Consider the following 22295-nt stretch of genomic DNA (forward strand, 5'->3'; position numbering starts at 1 on the left):
CTTGAACCTCTCAGAGGTCATCAGTGAGGGTTGGGCTTGACTTCTCCCAAACTCCTGTTAATGTTAATATTTTTACCTTTTTTCGTGAAGCATGAATGTTCTTAGCAGAATCTAGAATGGTCAGTCCTTTCCAGAAGGTTTTCAGTTTACTTTGCCCAAATCCATCAGAGGAATCTATGACAGCTATAGCCTTAGGGAATGTATTTCTTAAATAATAAGACTTGAGAGTTGAAATTACTCCTGGGTAATTTCAAAAAGAATTTGGGTTGCAGAATGGATGTTTTGTTAGCAGGCATGAAAACAACATTAATCTCATTATACATTTCCATGAGAGCTCTTGGATAACCAGGTGCATTGTTAATGAGCAGCAATAATTTGAAAGGAATCTTTTTTTCTGAGCAGTAGGTCTCAACAGTGGGCTTAAATATTCAGTAAACCATGTTGTAAACAGACGTGCTGTTATCCAGGTTTTGTTGTTCCATTTATAGAGCACAGGCAGAGTAGATTTAACATCATTCTTAAGAGCCCTAGGATTTTCAGAATGGTAAATGAGCATTGGCTTCAACTTACAGTCTCCAGCTGCATTAGCCCCTAACAAGAGAGTCAGACTGTCCTTTGAGCTTTGAAGCCAGGCATTAACTTCTCTCTAGCTATGAAAATCCTAGATGGCATCTTCTTCCAACAGGAGGCTGTTTTGTCTACGCTGAAAATCTGTTGTTTAGTGTAGCCACCTTCACTAATTATCTTAGCTAGATCTTCTGGATAACTTGCTACAGCTTCTACATCAGCACTTGCTGTTTCGCCTTGTTTCAACCTCATGAACCAACCTCTGCTAACTTCAAACTTTTCTTCTGCAGATTCCTCACCTCTCTCAGCCTTCATAGAATTGAAGAGAGTTAGGGCCTTGCTCTGGGTTAGGGTTTGGCTTAAGGGAATGTTGTAGCTGATTTGATCTTCTATCTAGACCACTGGAACTTTCTCCATATCAGCAATAAGGCTCTTTTGCTTTATTATCATTGTGAGTTCACTGGAGTAGCACTTTTAATTTCCTTCAAGAAATTTTCCTTTGCAATGACAACATGGCTGTTTAGCGCAAGAGGCCTAACTTTCATCCTCTCTTGGCTTTTGACCTCCCTTCCTCACTAAGCTTAATCACTCCTAGCTTTTGATTTAAACTGAGAGACGTGTGACTCTTCCTTTCACTTGAACACTTAGAGGCCATTGTAGGATTATTAATTGGCCTAATTTCCATACTGTTGTGCCTCAGGGAATAGGGAAGCCCAAGGAGAGGGAGAGACAGGGGAACAGCTGGTGGGTGGAGCAGTTAGGACACATACAGCATTTATTGGTTAAGTTCACCACCTGATAAGGGTGTGGTTCATGGTGCCCCACAACAATTACAATAGTAACATCAAAGATCACAGACCACCATAAATATAAGAATAGTGAAAAGGCTTGAAGTAGTGCGAGAGTTACCAAAATGTGACACAGAGAGAGATATGAAGTGAGCAAATGCTATAGGAAAAATGGTACCAGTAGACTGGATCAACACAGAGTTGCCACAAACCTTCAATTTGTAAAAAATGCAATATCTGCAAAGTACAATAAAGCAAAGCTCAATAAAACGAGCTATGCCTGTACCATAGTTTATTTAACCATTTACTTATTGAAGGACATCCTTGCTGATTCCAGTTTGGGGTGCTTAAAACTAAAGCTGCTAAGAACATTCATGCATAGGTTTATGGGTGAATTTAAGTTTTCATTACTCTGAGATAAATGCCTAGGAGTAAAATTACTGGGTCACAAAGTAGTTACATGTTTAGTTTATGGCTAATTTCTTTTTGATTTTTAAAATTATCCTTCATTTCAACTTGTTTTTTTTTTAAGGCAACTTTGTTGTGATTATTCATATACGTATTCCCTTTAGTTTCATCTTTATTTCCAAAGTATTTTTTTTAATTTTAAATTATTTCTTGTGTTTCTGCTTCATTTCTGGGTTTTTCTATTTTTGATGGGGGATAATTGATAAATTTATTTGTTTTAATTCATATGAAGAAATCACATATATACCTGTGTGTGTGTGTGTGTTCACCAAAGTTTGCATCATAGAAAATGATAAGAATATCAAAGTTTAATTTTTCTTTTGTAAAAGTAAATATGATACACATTTCTGTCATATACCTACTGTTTGTGCTCTGCTGTACTGTTAGGTGCTCTACATTCATTTAGCAATTAATACTTAGCCATTAATTTTTGTTAAGTAGGTGTCAATATTGGAAGTAGATATTAATCATTTTTTAAAGCTTCTTTGAGGTGTAATTGACAAAAATGTATATATTTAAGGTGTAAGTGATATATTGATATATGTATACATTGTTAAATGATTACCACAGTCAAGCTAATTAACATATTTATCATCCTACGTAGTTACCTTTTTTTTTTTTTTGGAGGTGAGAACATTTAAAATCTACTCTCTTAGCAAACTACCTGTATTCACCATGCTGTACATTAGATTCCCAGACATTATTCATCTGGCGTAATTGAAATTTTGTACCCTTTAACAAATATCTCCCCATTTCCCCTACCCTCTACTACCTGGCAATCACTATTCTACTCTCTGCTTCCTTGAGTTTGACTTTTTAAAATTCTATATATAGATGAGATCATGCAGTACTTGTCTTTCTGTACCTGGCTTATTTCCCTCCACATAATGTCCTCCAGGTTCATCTATGTTTTCACAAATGTCAGGATTTCCTTATTTTTTTAGGACTGAATAATATCCCATTGTGTGTATATACTGTATACATTTTCTTTATCCATTCTTCTGTCAGTGGGCACTTAGGTTGATTCTGTATTTTAGCTGTTGTGAATAATGCTGCAGTGAACATGGGAGTGCAGATATCTCTTCAAGATACTAATTTCATTTCCTTTGGATATATACCCAGAAGTGGAATTGCTGGATCAGATGGTAGTTCTATTTTTAATTTTTTGTAGAACCTCCATACTGTTTTTCATAATGGCCATGCCAATTTACATTCCCACCAACAGTGTTCAAGCGTGCCTTTTTCTCCACATCCTGGCCAACACTTGTTATCTTTCGTCTTTTTGATAATAGCCTTTCTAACAGGTGTGAGGTGATGTTGTGATTTTGATTTGCATTCTCTTGATGATCAGTGATGTTGAGCATTTATCATATACCTGTTGACCATTTGTATGTCTTCTTTTGAGAAGTGTCTATCTAGGGCTTCCCTGGTGGTGCAGTGGTTGGGGATCTGCTTGCCAATGCAGGGGACACGGGTTCGAGCCCTGGTCTGGGAAGATCCCACATGCCGCAGAGCAACTAGGCCCGTGAACCACAATTACTGAGCCTGCGCGTCTGGAGCCTGTGCTCCACAACAAGAGAAGCCACGATAGTGAGAGGCCCGCGCACCGCGATGAAGAGTGGCCCCTGCTTGCCACAACTAGAGGAAGCCCTTGCACAGAAATAAAGACCCAACACAGCCATAAATAAATAAAAAATTAATTAATTAATTAAAAAAAAAAAGAAGTGTCTGTCTAAATCCTTTTCCCATTTAAAAAATTGGGTTATTTGTTTTCTTGCTATTAAGTTGTTTGAGTTACTTATATATTTTGGATATTAATCCTTTATCAGGTGTGTGGTTTCCAAATATTTTCTTCCATTCCATAGTTTGTCTCTTCATTCTCTTCATTGTTTCCTTTGCTATGCAGAAGCTTTTTAGTTTGATGGAATCTCATTTTTCTATTTTTGCTTTTGTTGTCTGCACTTTTGGGAACATAGCCAAGAAATAATTGCCCACACGGATGTCGAGAAGCCTTTTTTTCTGTGTTTCTTCTACTAGTTTTACAGTTCAGGCCTTGTGTTCAAGTTTTTAACCAAGTTGGAGTTAATTTTTGTATATGGTGTGAGATAAGGGTCCAATTTCATTCTTCTGCATGTGGATATCCAGTTTTCCCAATACCATTTATTGAAGACTGTCCTTTACTCATTGTCTATACTTGGCACCTTCTTTGATGATGAATTGATCATCCTTGCTTTGGCCATTCAGGGTCTTTTGTGGTTCTATATGATTTTAGGATTTTTTTTTCCTATTTCTGTGAAAAAAGCCAGTGGAGTTTTGATAAGGATTGTGCTGACTCTGTACATTGCTTTGAGTGGTATGTACATTTTAACAATATTAACTCTTCTAATCCATGAACACAGGATATCTTTGCATTTATTTGTGTCTTCCTTAATCTCTTTCACCAATATTTTATAGTTTTCAGTGCACAGATCTTTCACCTCCTTCGTTAAATTTATTCCTAAGTACTTTATTATTATTTTTGGTGCTATTAAACATGGGGTTGTTTTCTTAATTTATTATTTTTTTGGCTAGCTCATTGTTAGTGTATAAAAACAATAATTTTGTATACTGATTTTGTATCCTGTGACTTTACTGAGTTCATTTATTAGTTTTAACAGCCTTTTCGTGGATTCTTTAGAGTTTTCTATATGTAAGATCATGTCTTCTGCAGAGACAATTTTACTTCTTTCTTTCTGATTTGGATGCCTTTTATTTATTTTTCTTGCCTAATTACTCTCCCTAGGAATTCCAGTACTATATTGAGTAGAAGTGGTGAGAATAAGCATCCTTGTCTTGTTTCTGATCTTAGAGGAAAAGCTTTCAGCTTTTCACCATTGAGTATGATGTTAGCTGTGGGCTTGTCATATATAAACATTATGTTGAGGTACATCCCATCTGTATCTAATTCAGTTTTTATCATGAAAGAGTGTTGGATTTTGTCAAATGCTTTTTCTGCATCTATTCAGATGATTTTATGATATTTATCCTTCATTTTGTTGATGTGGTGTATCACATTAATTGATTTGTGGATGTTGAACCATCCTTGCATCCAAGGAATAAATTCTACTTGATCATGGTGTATGGTTCTGCTAGTGTGAAGTTGAATTTGATCTGTTAGTATTTTGTTGAGGATTTTTGCATCTATGTTCATCAGGGACATAGGGCTGTAATTTTCTCTTCCTGTAGTGTCCTTGTATGGATTCATTATCAGGTAACACTAGCCTTGTAAGATGAATTTGAAAGTGTTCCCTCCTCTTCGATTTTTGGGAAGAGTTTGAAAAGGATTGGCATTAATTCTTCTTTAAACATTTGGTAGAATTCACCAGTGAAGCCACCAGGTCCTGGACATTTCTTAGTTGAGAGGTTTTTGATTACTGTCTCTTACTGTTATTGGTCTGTTCAGATTTTCTATTTCTTCATGAATGAGTCTTGGTAGGTTGTGTGTTTCTAGAAATTTATCCATTTCTTCCAGGTTATCCAATTTTTTGGCATATAATTGTGTATTGTAGTCTCTTATGATCCTTTGTATTTCTGTGATATCCATCGTAATATCTTTTCTTTTATTTATTTATGTATTTATTTTTGGCTGCGTTGGGTCTTCATTGTGGTGCACGGGCTTCTCATTGTGGTGGCTTCTCTTGTTGCAGAGCACGGGCTCTAGGTGCGCGGGCTTCAGTAGTTGTGGCACATGGGCTCAGTAGTTGTGGCTCATGGGCTCTAGAGCACAGGCTCAGTAGTTGTGGCGCACGGGCTTAGTTGCTCATGGCATGTGGGTTCTTCCTGGACCAGGGCTTGAACCCGTGTCCCCTGCATTGGCAGGCGGATTCTTAACCACTGTGCCACCAGGAGAGCCCCTGTCTTTTCTTTCACATATACTTTTATTTGAATTTTCTCCTTTCTTTCTTAGTTGATGTACCTAAGAGTTTGTCAATTTTATCTTTATAGAAAATCACTTAGTTTCATTGAAAAACTTAGTTTCATCGATCTTTTCTATTGTTTTTATATTCTTCAGTTCATTTATTTCTGCTCTGATCTTGATTATTTCCTTCCTTCTGCTAACTTTCACTTAGTTTATTCTTCTTTTTCTAGTTCCTTAAGGTGTAAAGTTACGTTGTTTATTCGAGATTTTTTTTTTTAAAGTAGACATTTGTTGCTATAAACTTCCCTCTTAGGGAACTTACCTCAATATAATAAAGGCCATATATGACAAACCCACAGCCAACATCATTCTCAGTGGTGAAAACCTGAAACCATTTCCTCTAAGGTCAGGAACAAGACAAGGTTGTCCACTCTCATGACTGTTATTCAACATAATTTTGGAAGTTTTAGCCACAGCAATCAGAGAAGAAAAAGAAATAAAAGGAATCCAAATTGGAAAAGAAGAAGTAAAGCTGTCACTGTTTGCAGATGACATGATACTATACATAGAGAATCCTAAAGATGCTACCAGAAAACTACTAGAGCTAATCAATGAATTTGGTAAAGTAGCAGGATAAAAAATTAATGCACAGAAATCTCTGGCATTCCTATATACTAATGATGAAAAATCTGAAAGAGAAATTAAGGAAACACTCCCATTTACCATTGCAACAAGAAGAATGAAATACCTAGGAATAAAGCTACCTAAGGAGACAGAAGACCTGTACGCAGAAAACTATAAGACACTGATGAAAGAAATTAAAGATGATACAGACAGACGGAGAGATATACCATGTTCTTGGATTGGAAGGATCAACATTATGAAAATGACTATACTACCCAAAGCAATCTACAGATTCAAAGCAATCCCTATCAAACTACCAATGGCATTTTTCACAGAACTAGAACAAAAAATTTCACAATCTGTATGGAAGCACAAAAGACCCTGAATAGCCAAAGCAATCTTGAGAAAGAAAAATGGAGCTGGAGGAATCAGGCTCCCTGACTTCAGACTATACTACAAAGCTACATTAATCAAGATAGTATGGTACTGGCTCAAAAACAGAAATATAGATCAATGGAACAGGACAGAAAGCCCAGAGATAAATCCATGCACATATGGTCACCTTATCTTTGATAAAGGATGAAAGACTATACAATGGAGAAAAGACAGCCTCTTCAATAAGTGGTGCTGGGAAAACTGGACAGCTACATGTAAAAGAATGAAATTTGACCACTCCCTAACACCATACACAAAAATAAACTCAAATTGTATTAAAGACCTAAATGTAAGGCCAGACACTATAAAACTCCTAGAGGAGAACGTAAGCCCAACACTATGACATAAATCACAGCAAGCTCCTTTTTGACCCACCTCCTAGAGAAATGGAAATAAAAACAAAAATAAACAAATGGGACCTAATGAAACTTAAAAGCTTTTGCACAACAAAGGAAACCATAAACAAGACGAAAAGACAACCCTCAGAATGGGAGAAAATATTTGCAAATGAAGCAGCTGACAAAGGATTAATCTCCAAAATTTACAAGCAGCTCATGCAGCTCAATATCAAAAAAAGAAACAACACAATCCAAAAATGGGCAGAACACCTAAATAGACATTTCTCCAAAGAAGGTATACAGGTTGCCAAGAAACACATGAAAGGATGCTCAACATCACTGATCATTAAAGAAATGCAAATCAAAAGTACAATGAGGTATCACCTCACACCAGTCAGAATGGCCATCATCAAAAAATCTACAAATAATAAATGCTGGAGAGGGTGTGGAGAAAAGGGAACCCTCTTGCACTGCTGGTGGGAATGTAAATTGATACAGCCACTATGGAGAACAGTATGGAGGTTCCTTAAAAAACTAAAAATAGAACTACCATACAACCCAGCAATCCCACTACTGGGCATATACCCTGAGAAAACCATAATTCAAAAAGAGTCATGTACCAAAATGTTCATTGCAGCTCCATTTACAATAGCCAGGACATGGAAGCAACCTAAGTGTCCATCAACAGCTGAATGGATAAAGAAGATGTGGTACATATATACAATGGGATAATACTCAACCATAAAAAGAAATGAAATTGAGTTACTTGTAGTGAGGTGGATGGACCTAGAGTCTGTCATACAGGGTGAAGTAAGTCAGAAAAAGAAAAACAAATATAATATGCTAACACATATATATGGAATCTAAAAAAAAAAAAAAAGGTTCTGAAGAACCTAGGAGCAGGACAAGAATAAAGACACAGACATAGAGAATGGACTTGAGGACATGGGGAGGGGGAAGGGTAAGCTGGGATGAAGTGAGAGAGTGGCATGGACATACATACACTACCAAACGTAAAATAGCTAGCTAGTGGAAAGCAGCCACGTAGCACAGGGTGATCAGCTCAGTGCTTTGTGACCACCTAGAGTGGTGGGATGGGGAGGATGGGAGGGAGACGCAAGAGGGAGGAGATATGGTGTTATATGTATATGTATAGCTGATTCACTTTTTTATAAAGCAGAAACTATCACACCATTGTAAAGCAATTATACTCCAATAAAGATGTTAAAATAATAATAATAAAAAAACAAAAAAACTTCCCTCTTAGACCTACATCCCATAAGTTTTGATATGTCATGTTTTCATTTTCATCTGTCTCAGGATGGTTTTTGATTTCCCTTTTGATTTCTTCTTTGACCCGTTGGTTTTTCAGAGTGTGTTAATTTTCACATTTTTGTGAATTTTCCATTTTTCCTCTTGTTACTGATTTCTAGTTTCATGTCATTGTGTTAAGAAATGATACTCAATGTGATTTCAGTCTTAAATTTGTTAAGACTTGTTTTGTGGTCCAACATATGATCTATCCTAAAGAATGTTACATATGCACTTGAAAAAAGTGCATGTTCTACTGCTGTTGGATGGAATGTTCTATATATGTTTGTTAGGTCTTTTCTGTATAATGTGTTGTTCAAGTCCAGTGTTTCCTTATTGCTTTTGTGTCTGGATGATCTATCCATTGTTGAAAGTGGGATATTGAAGTCTCCTACTGTTATTGTATTGCTACCTATTTCTCCCTTCTATTCTGTTAAAATTTGCTAAATATAATTAAGTGCTTTAATTTTGGGTGCATATATATTCACAAGTGTTATATCCTGTTATAGACTTAGAAGTTCATATCCTGTTATATATGAATTGATCTCCCCTGTCATTATATAAAAACCTTCTCTGTCTCTTGGTCAGTTTTTTACTTGAAGTCTGTTTTGTCTGTTATAAGTACAGCTACCCCTGCTTTCTTTTGGTTACTATTTGCATGGAATATCTTTTTCCATCCCTTCACTTTCAGCCTGTGTGTATCCTTAGAGATCAAGTGAGTCTCTTGTGGACAGCATATAGTTGGATCTTGTTTTTTTAATCCATTCAGCCACTCGATGTCTTTTGATTGGAAAATTTAATCCATTTAGTTTTAAAGTAATTATTAAAAGGTAAGGGCTTACTATTGCCATTTGGTTAATAGTTTTCTCACTATTTTATAGTTCCTTTGTTCCTTTCTCTTCTCTTGCTGTCTTCCTGGGTTTTTCAACTTCTGATGTATATTTTTTCATGTCTTAATAATTTTTAATGCCTTTCAGTTCTTTTTAGTAGGTTATGGTTCTGAAGTGTATTTGAGAATGGCTCTTTGACATGCTTCTGTTTCCTTTATGGATATTGTTTTCCTCATTTTCCTTATAATAACTTTGTATGGAGATTGTGTTACTTTTCAGCTGTGCATCTTTATGTTTATTTACTGTTGCTGAACTTCTAGAATACTTATTTTGCATAGCTTTTCTAACCTCACAGAGCTTCTGCTTATGTTTTCCACTATTGTTCAAATATATGGCAGCTGGATTTCTGAGATTTCCTGACTCTTCTCCTACCAACCCCATTTTATCTTTATATGGATCTTCCTTTGGTCTCTGTGAATTCTGTCTTGATGATTTTTCATTCTACTCTCAGAAAATTCTCCTCAGTGGAGGCCCTATTCTGAAAAAGAGCCCTGGCTCTTCGGTTGGAGAATTAATGTGGCCTGCGCTGCCTTAGCCACTTCAGACCTTGCAGGTTTCTTGTACTTAACCTGTTGTTGGAGTGGGGATGCATTTCCCTTTTCCAGCTACTGTTCTTTAATTGACTGGACACATTTTCCAGTGAATACCCACTGGATTTTTTGTGGTTCTCTTGGTATTAGGTCTGTTGTGCTCTTACAGTTTCTATAGGGGAGATAAAATTTTGCCTCTGTCCTCTAAGGGTTTTTGGCTAGGTCTGAGAATTAAATTGATGTAGGAAAGATTAACAGGCGAAAAGCATACAAATTTATTTAATATCAGTTTTATGTGGCATGGGAGCCCTTATAAGGAAATGAAGACCCAAAGAAGCAGTTAGAATCTAACATCTATACACTGAGTTGGTCAAGCAGTAGTAAATTGTGAAAATGAGACAACACAAGAAGGTCATTAATCATAGAGCAGTGACTTGGGAGATAAGGGTTAGTTTACAAGGTTTGTTTTTACAGATTTCTTTTGGCTTCAGCTCCCATCCCTGGAGACAACAATATTACTTTCTTCCTGGTATAGAGAGAACATCTTCCATATGGGTGTTTTATCTCTTCCTTTCAGGGAGAAAAAGGGGAGATCAGCACACCCTACTTGTACCTGCTGTTTTTCAAGTGCGTTAGCTCAAAATAATCCTTCTGCCAAGTGGCATATTTTGGAGTGAGTGGCACATTCTGCTACCCTTTGCTTCCCTTTATTCCTCCTGCATGGACAACAGTGATACACAGATCTTGTGGCTTTTGGTGTTTTTTCTATATCCATGTTTATTTTGGAGTTTGTGGGAAACTTTGCCTCATTTTATTTGTTTGCTTGTTCGTTTTGGTAAAGGCTGTCCATGGGTTTTTTATTTTGTTATCTAATTGCTTTGTCTGATTTTATGGGGGAATTTAGGAAGATCCAAAAGCTATGCTATCTGCTATTACCATCTTCTCAGAGTCCTATCAGTTGGTTTTTTTTTTTGTTTTTCCTTTTGCTTATTCCCAACAGGCTCTGAAAAATCTGAAGATAAAGTGCTTCTGCTTGATATGTTAGGTTCTATTATGACTATTTGATTAGTACAAATTTCTGTGCCTAATAAAGACTCTTTAGTTATAGTGTTCATTTCCTTCGTTAATGATTACTATAGAAAATTGAATGTCTAGAGCTAAAAAGAAAGTTTAGAGTCTGTGTCCTGGTGAGTTTTGTTTGTTTTTTAGCTGACTGTAGTTGTGAGTCTCATAACTTGATGAGTGACTGATTATTATGTCCCTATGCACTTATATATGACTTTGTGTTGCCCTTTCAGTAATTATATATGTAGTTATATATGGTCCTATGTTGCCCTCCTAGTGGTTCTCTCTTCCTTTCCTGTTTCACACATCTTTTCCAAATGCTATATGCTGCTTATCTAAGTAACCTGTTATAGAAACAAAGGTCTTGCCATTTCTTAATTAATGACCATGGCTGCCCTAAACACTGTTACTGAGTGGAAGAAAACTGTAGCAGAGACTAGTTTTATTCAAGTGCTTATTTTGTGCAATAGCTTTTACATTTCTTCCTGCTGAGGATTTTAAAAGCCGAATAATATTTTGTCACTCAGCATAAAATTTAGCATAATTGCTTATAATAATGCTATGACAGTCCAGTTTATTTTGATTTTTCCTATCAAAACATTAATATTCTCACTTTTAATGAGTTTATGGACTGGCAAGTGACACTGATCTGAATGAATGAATAAATGATTAAATAAATAATGAAGGAAAAAGGAAGACAGAGAGAGAGAAAGGGTATGTGTGCTTGCGTGTGTGTGTGTGTGTGTGTGTGTGTGTGTGTGTGTGTATTCAGGTTGTCTATTTCTTCTTGAGTGAGTTTTGGTGGCTTGTTATCTTTCAAGGAATTGGCCTATTTCATCTATGTTGATGAATTTATGGGTATAGAGTTATTTGTAGTGTTCCTTTATTACCTTTTAATGTATGGTAGGTCAGTAGTGATGTCTCTCTCCTCTTTCATATCTGATATTGATAATTTGTGTCTTCTCTCTTTTTTTGTTTGTCAGCCTGACTGAGCTTTATGTATTTTATTCATGTTTTCAAAGAATCAACTTTTAGTTTTACTGATTTTCTCTATTTTTCTATTTTCAATTTTATTAATTTCTGCTCTAATATTAATTTTCTTTTTTCTGCTTAAATTTGTTTTAATTTGCTCTTCTTTTTCTAATTTCCTACAGAAGAAGCATAGGTTACTGATTTTAGTCATTCTTCCTTTTTTTCTAATGTATGCATTTAATGCTATATGTTTTGAACAAGGATTACATTTAAATTTTAGTGAAACCACATGGTTTATTGAGAAAGCTTCCTGAAAGAACAGGGTTCATGAGGCACATAAAAAAGAAAAATTTTGTTGAATTATGGGGTGTATATGACCGATTAGAAGTGAATAACAGTCTGGCAGGGGAAGGAATAGTTAGGACTCCATGTTTGCCAATGAAAGTATGATGAAAGAAAAGGCATTAAAGATAACCTGTAAGATGTATTATTTTCCACTAAACAATTATGTATTTGTATTTCATTTTTAAAACATTAGTGATGGTGATTAAAATCTCTGTGTAGTTGTCACTGAAAAGAACAGTGTTTGACTACAGTGTACATACTTAAATGCCTTTTTAAAGACATCATCGTGATGTAGTCTGTGTCTAATATATATAACCTGCACAGTTTTCTTATTTAACTTATAGGTGGTAGTTACCATCATAGGAGAAGCATGTATCTACTTGACTGATTCTTATGTTTTCTTTTCTTGCAGAAATGCTGAGCCGATTGTCAGGATTAGCAAATGTTGTTTTGCATGAATTATCAGGAGATGAAACTGATGAGAATATGAGGGCTTCCTTAGAACCTGTGAGTAGCTCTGTTCTGAATTGAACTAATGAGAAATATGTTCCGTGTTCTTCTGAAGACAAGAATTTAAGATAGAAGGGTGTGAGCAGCCTTCCTTGTGCTAGGTGGAAGAGAAGACTAAGAAAAATATTGAGACTTTGTAAATGATCCTTTTCCTGTAAGTTTGTAGCCTATGAGACACAGTGATGGGAATCAAGTCCTGGATGAGATTAGAAAGATTGTCCTCATTTGTCCCCCTGGGGCTTACTTAGTGCTAGATTGTTTTAACTCCTCGGATATGTATTCCTGTTTCATAGGAAAAGTTTGAAACAACAAATGGTGGAACTGGAGCACCTTTTGGGTTTCAGACCATCTGTTTGCTATTGTAAATTCATCTATCACTTCTCTTACAGTTTGTATTGTATTTTTTTGAAGGTCACATAGGACTCAAAAAAAGTCCTTTCACTTTCTTAAAAGACAAGCAGGGGCTTCCCTGGTGGCGCAGTGGTTGAGAATCTGCCTGCCAATGCAGGGGACACAGGTTCGAGCCCTGGTCTGGGAAGATCCCACATGCCGCGGAGCAACTAGGCCTGTGAGCCACAATTACTGAGCCTGCGCGTCTGGAGCCTGTGCTCCGCAATAAGGGGGGCCACGATGGTGAGAGGCCCGCGCACCGCGATGAAGAGTGGCCCCCACTTGCCGCAGCTGGAGGGAGCCCTCGCACAGAAACGAAGACCCAGCACAGCCATAAATAAATAAAATAAATAAATTAAAAAAAAAAAAAAAAGACAAGCAGTATTCCCTGGTGATTAAGAGAATTTTATTCAACTACTTTCTTAATTTAAAATTTTGAGCTCTTCCACTAAATGTTTCGTGATCTTTGCTTCCCTTTATTTTTCTCTTTGGTAAAATTAGTATGATAAGACTGTAAATGAGATAATATTTGTAAAATGGTTAACATTAACAAAATACTTAATATATATTGCAATGGCTATGATAATAATTATTGGTTAATAATAATATTGGGTAATAACTAATATTGGGTAGTTATTATTGGAAAGATTTCTTTTTAAAATTTAAAAAATTTTTTATTTTTATTTCCTCTGCCAGGTAAGTATGAGTGTGTCCCTGTCCATCCCTGCACAGCCTTAGACACCTTACAGTGTACACACATGCTCACTTTGCTACCCCTCCCTACCCATTCCCCCTCCTCCACCCTCCACCATCCTCCACACCCCCTCCTTTTCCACAACTCTCAGCTCCTCCAAACAACTCTTCTAATAATATCCAAGCAACATCTCTGGAGGACTTCCACAGCCCAGGGCATTCAGTCCCTGGGAATTTTACCACTAGGATGCAAGATTTACATAAGCCAAGCCCCATTCTTGACAACTAAGGCTCCTCCTTTCCTCCAACCCATACCCTGCCCCTGGGTCCTCATCTCCTTGGAAAGATTTCTTAAGTAAGGATATGAGTTGGACAAGAGATAAGATAAAGTTGGAATGAAGGAACTCCTGTTTGGAAGCTGATACCTTTTCCCTTGTAAATTGGCAACTTTTTGTCTAAATACCAGGAATTACCCCAAGAATCTGACATGGAGTTTAATGATAGAACACAAGAGGATGTTCTGGAGCGCCTGGCTTATACAGAGCAGTTGGTGCAGGAACTAAAAGAAATCATTGGACAGAAGGATGCTCAACTACAGCAGAAGGATGAAATTCTACAGGTACCATTGTCCTTTCTTGCCAAACACTTGATAAAAGACATAACAGTCACTTTGATTTTTTTCTTCACTTAGATTATTAGAGAATCTGATTTCCCTACTAGTCTAAGATGATGCCTACTGAGAATAACTTGTTATACGCTGGATAAGTGATGAATAAGCATTTGTGTATTTACCATCATTGTTCTCTGACAGGAAGAAAGAAAAGCTGCTGATAACAAAATTAAAAAGCTAAAACTTCATGCTAAGGCCAAATTAACTTCTTTGAATAAACACATAGAAGAGATGAAGGCACAAGGAGGGACTGTTCTGTCCACAGAACTTCAGTCAGAGGAGCAACTCTCCAAGGTATGGTGACTGGGTATAATATACATTTTCTGAGTAGAAAAAGGCTCTCATTATAGCAGATCTTCACTAATCACAAAAATTTATGAAGCTAAAGTAATGCAGCACTAAATGCAGTCCTTTTTTAAAAAAAATATTTATTTATTTATTTGGCTGTGCTGGGTCTTAGTTGCAGCACATGGGATCTTCGTTGTGGCATGCGAGATCTTTTATTTGCGGCATGCAGGATCTTTAGTTGCGGCATGCAAACTCTTACTTGTGACATGTGGGATCTAGTTCCCTGACCAGGGATCGAACCCAGGCCCCCTGCATTGCGAGCTCAGTGTCTTAGCCACTGGACCACCAGGGAAGTCCCCAATACTGTCCTTTCTTTTTGAGCTTGCAGTCTAGCTGGGCTATGGGCCAAACACAGAATAAAAGGCCAACAGAAAATATGGAAATTAAATATTAGTTGTGACCTAGACTTTCAAGGAGTTGAGAAGGCTAACAGGAAGAAAAAAAAAATTATATTGAGGCATTTAAGTAGGAGAGACACATAGCTTTTGGAGGCGTTTTATCTTTAGTTAGAAGATTAAACTAGGTGAACTCTAAGGTTTCTCCCACCTCTGAAATTCTTTAGTTCAGTGACTTGATACAGAATATCTTTGTCTTTATATGGCCACATAATAGTATATTAAAGTATCATGCATTGTGAGCTTAATCAGCTAGATTACTTTGGGCTCCTCTAAGTGATGCTCTGTAGGTTTATGACTGCCAACAACAAAAACGTTCAAGGTTGGGGATGGAGAGAGGAGTGAGGAAAGTGCCTATGCCTTTTGAGGAATAGAGCATTGTCCTAATACTTGTTCTTATTACCTTTCCTCTATGGTTAAACCCCAAATATTCACATTCAGCCAGCTAGTTAGAGAACAAGAAACTTCAGTTGTTTGGAGAGTTTGGTATAGAATACAGAGAGGCCAGCACATCACAGTACACATTACCAGTTGGCTTAGATGTAACTCTATGTAAGAAACCTTTTAATTTTTTCTTAGATTTCACCCTGTTTTATTTTTTGACCCACTAGTATTCTTATTCACAATGATTTTAGTTTTTGGGAAATGAGATTTTAATCAATTCTCTAGGCACAACCTTTGGGGTCACTAGTTAGCTCACTAGTACTATGGTTAGTCTTTCCTTCCTGGGTGTAATGCTCAGAAGATATTACTTTTCCTGAATTGATAGCCTTATTTAACTTCTCAAAGCTTATTTTAGAAGCTTCTCTTACTCTTCTCAACTAATGTATTCATTTTGATTCTTCTTTTCTTTTTTTTTTTTTTTTTAAGGATTTTCTTATTTATTTATTTATTTATTTATTTATTTATTTATTTTTGGCTGTGTTGGGTCTTCGGTTCGTGCGAGGGCTTTCTCCAGTTGCGGCAAGCGGGGGCCACTCTTCATCGCGGTGCGGGGACCGCTCTTCATCGCGGTGCGCGGGCCTTTCTCTATCGCGGCCCCTCCCGTCGCGGGGCACAGGCTCCAGACGCGCAGGCTCAGCAATTGTGGCTCACGGGCCCAGCTGCTCCGTGGCATGTGGGATCTTCCCAGACCAGGGCTCGAACCCGTGTCCCCTGCATTAGCAGGCAGATTCTCAACCACTGCGCCACCAGGGAAGCCCGATTCTTCTTTTCTTACTTTTTGTTTTTTCCCTCTCATTATTCTTTCTTCCCCCTGGCTTTGGGAGCACCAACCTGTCTCTCCTCATGTGGCTTTGTTTCTTTTAACTTTTCCCTCTGCTATGTTGTTAGATTTTTAAATCATCCATTTTATACTCTGCCTTTTTTTTTTTTAAAGCTCTGAGACCTTAAACTAATTAGCATCTTGTAGCTTCATTTCCTTTCTCTGTTAAATAAAAGGGTTGGATTAAATGATTTCTAAGTTCCAGCAATCAGTCACAGCAGCTTTTTAACTATTGTATACCCATGACAGAGCTTGATAGTCTCTGGAAAGCATAGTTGAAGAAATGATGGCAATCCTCAGATACTTGACTATTATGTGGAAGAAAGTGTAAAATTATTCTGTGTGGTTCCAATAAGCAGACTAGGTTCATTTTTCGGGGTAGGGGCTGGTGGTGACTTCAGATGGGAGGTAGAATCTGGTTCAGTCGAAGGAAGAGATTTTGGAAAAAAATAGATTATTGAAATATTTGAATTCCTCCCCCCTCCCCGTCACTGTCTCTTTTATGATGCTTTGCCCGTCACTTAGCAGCTGTGTTTTCCTGAATTCTGTCCTCTAGTTCTTCAAGGCAGTGAGACTATGAGTTTTCTGTTATGTTTTACTCCTGTATGTCACTGACTGGTTTTGCCCTCAGACTAAAAACTATAAAAATGGGAAACATGGTGCCATTACTTCCAAGTATTGACTCCCCTCTGGTATCTTCCTGCTTTTGGTTGCTCTCCAGCATTTTCAGATAGCTGTTTTTCTGTATTGTCCAGTTTATAGTGGTTATCTGAGGGAGGATGGTTCTAATAGGAACTACTTGACCATACGGAAACTGGAAAACTCTAGGATTCCTTCCTTCTTGTTACGTCAGGTGTTATTTTTTGCTCCCATCAGTTGGATAACACTATAATCAAATGGCTGTATAGGGCAAATTAGATTCTTTTATTTAAATGACTTTATCTCCTGCGTTTTCAGCATGACAAGAGTTCTACAGAAGAAGAGATGGAAGTAGAAAAGATAAAACATAAACTCGAGGAGAAGGAGGAACTAATTAGCAGTTTGCAAGCCCAGCTTAGCCAGGCACAGGCAGAGCAAGCTACACAGGTAGGGGTGTAAGTCACCTCATAATCATTAAGTTAACAAATCACTAAAGCCCAATGGATTATTATATGACTAATAACATTAGTTCTATAATATTTGTCTATGAATCTATCAATTTCCTTCCTTCCTTCTTCCTTTTCCTTCTCTTTCCTCACTTCCTTCCTTCCCCACTAAGTCTAGTAATTTTACTAGAATGTGCATTGGTGTTTGTCATCAATGGTTGATATTTGTAGATACCCAGTATGCTTTTTCAATATTTGGTTTTGCACATTTTTATTTCAGAAGAGTTTTCTTGAATTATATAGCTGTAGTATTTAGTCTGTTTTCTTCTTTGGGGACTTCTATTATCCATATGTTCCATCTTTGATTATCTTCCATTTTGTCACTTTTGGTTCCTTTTTACCACTTCATTTTCAAAAGTTTCCTCTTTTTTTTTCTTATTTTATTTAAGGCATTCTATTTTATGGTTATTTACTTTTGTGTTCCTTCTTGTTTTGTGTTCTTTTCTGAAATGAATTTTCAGAATTCATTTTGATTCAGAAGAATCAAATTTTTCCTGAATTCTGTCACCTCATTTCTGAGTTTTTCTAATTCTCATTTTTTAATTTTATTCTTTCATGTCTTGTGTAATTTTCTTAATTTTTTAAACACCTGTTGAAATAAATTGCAATTTTTATTTTTTAAAAATTAATTAATTACTTTTATTGGAGTATAGTTGCTTTACAATGTAGTGTTAGTTTCTACAGCAAAGTGAATCAGCTATATGTATACTTATATCCCCTCTTTTTTGGATTTCCTTCCCATTTAGGTCACCACAGAGCATTGAGTAGAGTTCCCTATGCTATACAGTCAGTTCTCATTAGTTATCTATTTTATACATAGTAGTGTATATATGTCAATCCCAATCTCACAATCCATCCCATCCCCACTTCCCCCTTTGGTATCCATACTCGATTTGGTTTTTGAGCATGCCTATGGTATGCTTTTCTCACCTGCTCCTTAGTTTTCTTTTTTTTTAATAATAACTTTGGATGGGATTTGACCTTGATCACTTTATGTTTCTTATTTTTGTGTGAAATTAATTTTCCTAAACTTTTAGAAGGAGGCTTGATTCAGGAAAACTTTTTTTATTTAACAGACTTTTTTCTTTTGTTGTTTTTGTGTTGTGTTCAAAGATAAGGCAGGTGGATTTCTGAGACTTCCTGGCTTTCTTCTTCCTGCCCTTCACTCTGGTCTATACCAAATTTGCTCAATAGTAATATAATGTGGGTCATGTGTATAATTTTAAATTTTTTAGCAGCTACATTACAAAAGGTAAAGAAGAAACAGGTAAACTTAATTTTAACAATATATTTAATTTAGTTCAATTTATTAAAAATATACTTTTAAGATTAATATAAAATTATTTTTGTGTAAATTTATAATCTTTTTTCTGCACTACGTCTGAAATTTGGTGTGTATTTTATATTATATATCAATTTGGATGCTAAATTTTCATTGGAAATACTTCATCTGTGTTTAGATTTCATAAAATTTTCAGTTGAGAAAATAGATTCATATACTCAAGTTGTTCCATACATATATAGAAACTTTCTAATAACTGAACTGAGTGCTGAAACATCATTTTCCTTTAATATTTGCAACCACGTCTAGAAACTGGTTAATTATTTAGAATCGTTAATTTGACTTTGAAAAACGTATCAGCTTTAAAGCTACATCTGTGAGAAATGAAAGCACATGTCCACGTAAAGACTTGTATATGCATGTTCATAGCAGCTTTACTTGTGAAACCAAAAACTAGAAACAACATGTCTATCAACAGGAGAATATTTAAACACACAATGGAATACTACTTAGAAATAAAAAGGAATAAACTATGCATTGGTAGTACACCTTTATTTTAAACTTAAAAGTGTCTATACTTATTTTTGAACTAGAAAAATAATTCAATAAAAATAAGTATTTATATTTTAATTACCAATTATGATTTACATAGCTATTAACTGTTATTCATGCTCTCTGCATAAAGTATTCTAATAAACACATCACATAGGTGTGTAGGAAAAAAATTATTTAAATGGAATCAATCCATTGCCACTGGCTAGATAGCTGGTATGTTTATTATAACACTAGGAGCAACATGGACACTTATTACTTGCACAACAATTCAGCAGTATATTATGTGATGCAACAAGTAAAGTGAAATATAATCATACCAAAACACAATTGTATTTAATGGAAAAATAATTTATACTTAAGTTAATTAAAATTAAATAATATTAATAATTAAATTTCTTATTTACATTAAGCATATTTCAAGCCCTTGATAGCCACATGAATTGATATATGAAAATATCATAGTTGACAATGAATATTATAGCACGTGTATAGCCCTTTGTCTTCTATTTCTGTTATCCCTATTCTGTTTAATTTCTATTTCACACCTAGAAGTCTTTTCTTGGTGCAGTCGGTGTCTTGGAAGGCAGCCCTGATGAGTTATTTTTTAGACTTTAGCTGGGCCAGATTGTTCTAGCACTTTTGTCCTTTTTACTGTGGACCCCTTGCATTCAGCCAGTATTGGAGAATGGGAAAGCCCTGCCAATTTAAGCTGTTGTTCTAAGATTGGCCAACTGTGCTTTCCAATAAGAATTTACTGGCTATTTGGAGGTTTTCCTGTTCTCAAGGCCATCAGATGTTGCTCTGTCGCTGCCTTCTTCCTATTGTACAGACTCTAATACCAGAGTCTTTTGGTGGCTTGTCTCTACCTACTTGTATTTTGGGGTTTGTAGTACTACCTTCCTAATTTATTGTAAATATTGTCCATGGGTTTTTGATTTTATAATCTAGTTGTACTGTCTGGTTCTATGTGAGGATTCAGAGAAATTGAACAACTGCTGCTATTGTTTCTGTTTTCCTCTGACAAATAATTTTGATAATTAAAAAAAAAACAAACAAACACAGTACATGCAATTCCCTTCAGTGTTAAGTAGAAATTAGAAGGATATTGGTAGGTATTTAGGACAAATGAGAAAGGGAGGTCCCAGAATTAAGAGTGCCAATTCTTTTGCTTAAATATTTTTTTCTTCTATGTCTTCAGTTTGCTAAGAGTTCAACAGAGATGGAAGAATTTTTAATGATGAAGAAACAGCTCCAAGAGAAGGAGGAACTCATTAGCACTTTGCAAACCCAGCTCAGCCAGACACAGGCAGAGCAAGCTGCTCAGGTAGGGTGGAAGGTACCTCAGAATCATTAGAATAAAGATCATGAAAGTTTAAGATTATTACATGACAAGTCAATTCAGACAGTCTATTTTTAAAACTTTAGTAGATGAAAGTATAGTAGCTAGAATGTTACAGTAGAAATTAGAAGGGTGTGGTAGTAGAAGAAATTAGAAGTGTTATTTACCTTGATGAATACACCATAGCTTAATTTATGACTGTTTCTTAGTTCCACAGGCCCAGAAACTTGGTTTTAATAGCACACAGAGATTCGGTCTTTTAGGAAGGAATAAGCTTATGCTAAGTTCAAAAGAGACTGTTAGATAAACCAAAAGAAATACAAGTGATTAGGTCCATTATTTCTTTATAGTAAAATCTTAATGATAAGTTAAATTATAGTCAGAAGATTACTTAGTGATTATGTAATGAGAAAGTGGCATAGGTTATGTGATTCAATGTTAAAAGGCACCAGTATGTGACTTTCTTCTTCATAGTTATTTCTGCTACCAGGACCAGACTGTTTGGACTGGCATCCTCAACTCTTTCTCTCTATTTTTCTAAATTTCCAGTTTGACCACCCACTCGTATTTTACCTTTGAGAATGCTTTTGACTCAAGAAACATTTTTTTTTTCTTTTTTCCCTCAAGTGCCTTTGTATAATAGCTAATCTTATCCATTGGGTGTTTGGTGTTTACTTTATTGATAACTTGTAGTATTAGTGGTGCTCTCTGTCTATGGATGACCTACTGCTGTGTATACATTTAAAACTGGATATCCTAAAATCCTTAGTTTTACCTATTAGCTTTTACTGTGTCCTTTTTTGTACACTTTATACAATGTAGGATGGAGAAATACAAAATATTTTTACCGAGTGGCTTAAAACATGGCAAGCCAAGATACACACACACACACACACACACACACACACACACACACACACACTATGATGGATCCGTTAATACATTTATGTGTATTAACGGATCCATCGTAATACAAGCCATTCAGAATGTGCATCACAAGCAACAATACAAACTGAAAGTATTTTGAGAGGTGAAAGGGGTTACTTGCATGTGACAACCAAGGAAGGTTACATGGAAAACTCAGGATTTAGGTAAAACTATGATGGATAGATAATATAGTTTCAACAAGGTGGGGAAAGGTATTCCAATTGTGGGGAATGGTGTGAGCAAAGTCTCTGGAAAGAGAATATGGTACATTTATGGGAAAGGATGTGTAGATGTGTTTGGCTCATGAAGGACTCCAATGCCTATACATTTGAAACACAGGATTTCAAATTCATAGTGATTTCAGAATTCAGATAATCAAAAACATTATGAAGATTTTTTTTCTCCGACCTAGAAGGAGAGCCAAGGTTGGTTCAAGGTGTCACAAATTGAAAAATCAACAATAGTTGAAGGACCTGTGCAAAATGGCCATGCAAAGAGCTGTTTGGCGTACTTAACCACAGATCTTAAGGAAATAAATAAGCAGGT

General features: G+C 36.0%; 1 protein-coding gene across 9 annotated transcripts in view; it reads left to right on the top strand.

Annotated features, from left to right (window-relative positions):
• GOLGB1 (golgin B1) overlaps window positions 1-22295 on the top strand; it is an 86832-nt gene that overhangs the window by 7549 nt on the left and 56988 nt on the right. For 7 of the 9 annotated variants that reach the window (XM_007181843.2, XM_007181844.2, XM_057545070.1 and 4 more), the window contains exons 2-6: window positions 12644-12738; window positions 14291-14443; window positions 14636-14788; window positions 17459-17587; window positions 20682-20807. In XM_007181843.2, coding sequence (XP_007181905.2) covers window positions 12646-12738; window positions 14291-14443; window positions 14636-14788; window positions 17459-17587; window positions 20682-20807 — 654 coding nt within the window. In that variant the 5' untranslated portion in view covers window positions 12644-12645. The remainder of the gene's footprint in view (window positions 1-12643; window positions 12739-14290; window positions 14444-14635; window positions 14789-17458; window positions 17588-20681; window positions 20808-22295) is intronic. The other 2 variants (XM_007181847.2, XM_007181850.2) reach the window with 1 other exon arrangement.

This window comes from Balaenoptera acutorostrata, chromosome 4, assembly GCF_949987535.1.
Source record: "Balaenoptera acutorostrata chromosome 4, mBalAcu1.1, whole genome shotgun sequence".
Taxonomy (NCBI): domain Eukaryota; kingdom Metazoa; phylum Chordata; class Mammalia; order Artiodactyla; family Balaenopteridae; genus Balaenoptera; species Balaenoptera acutorostrata.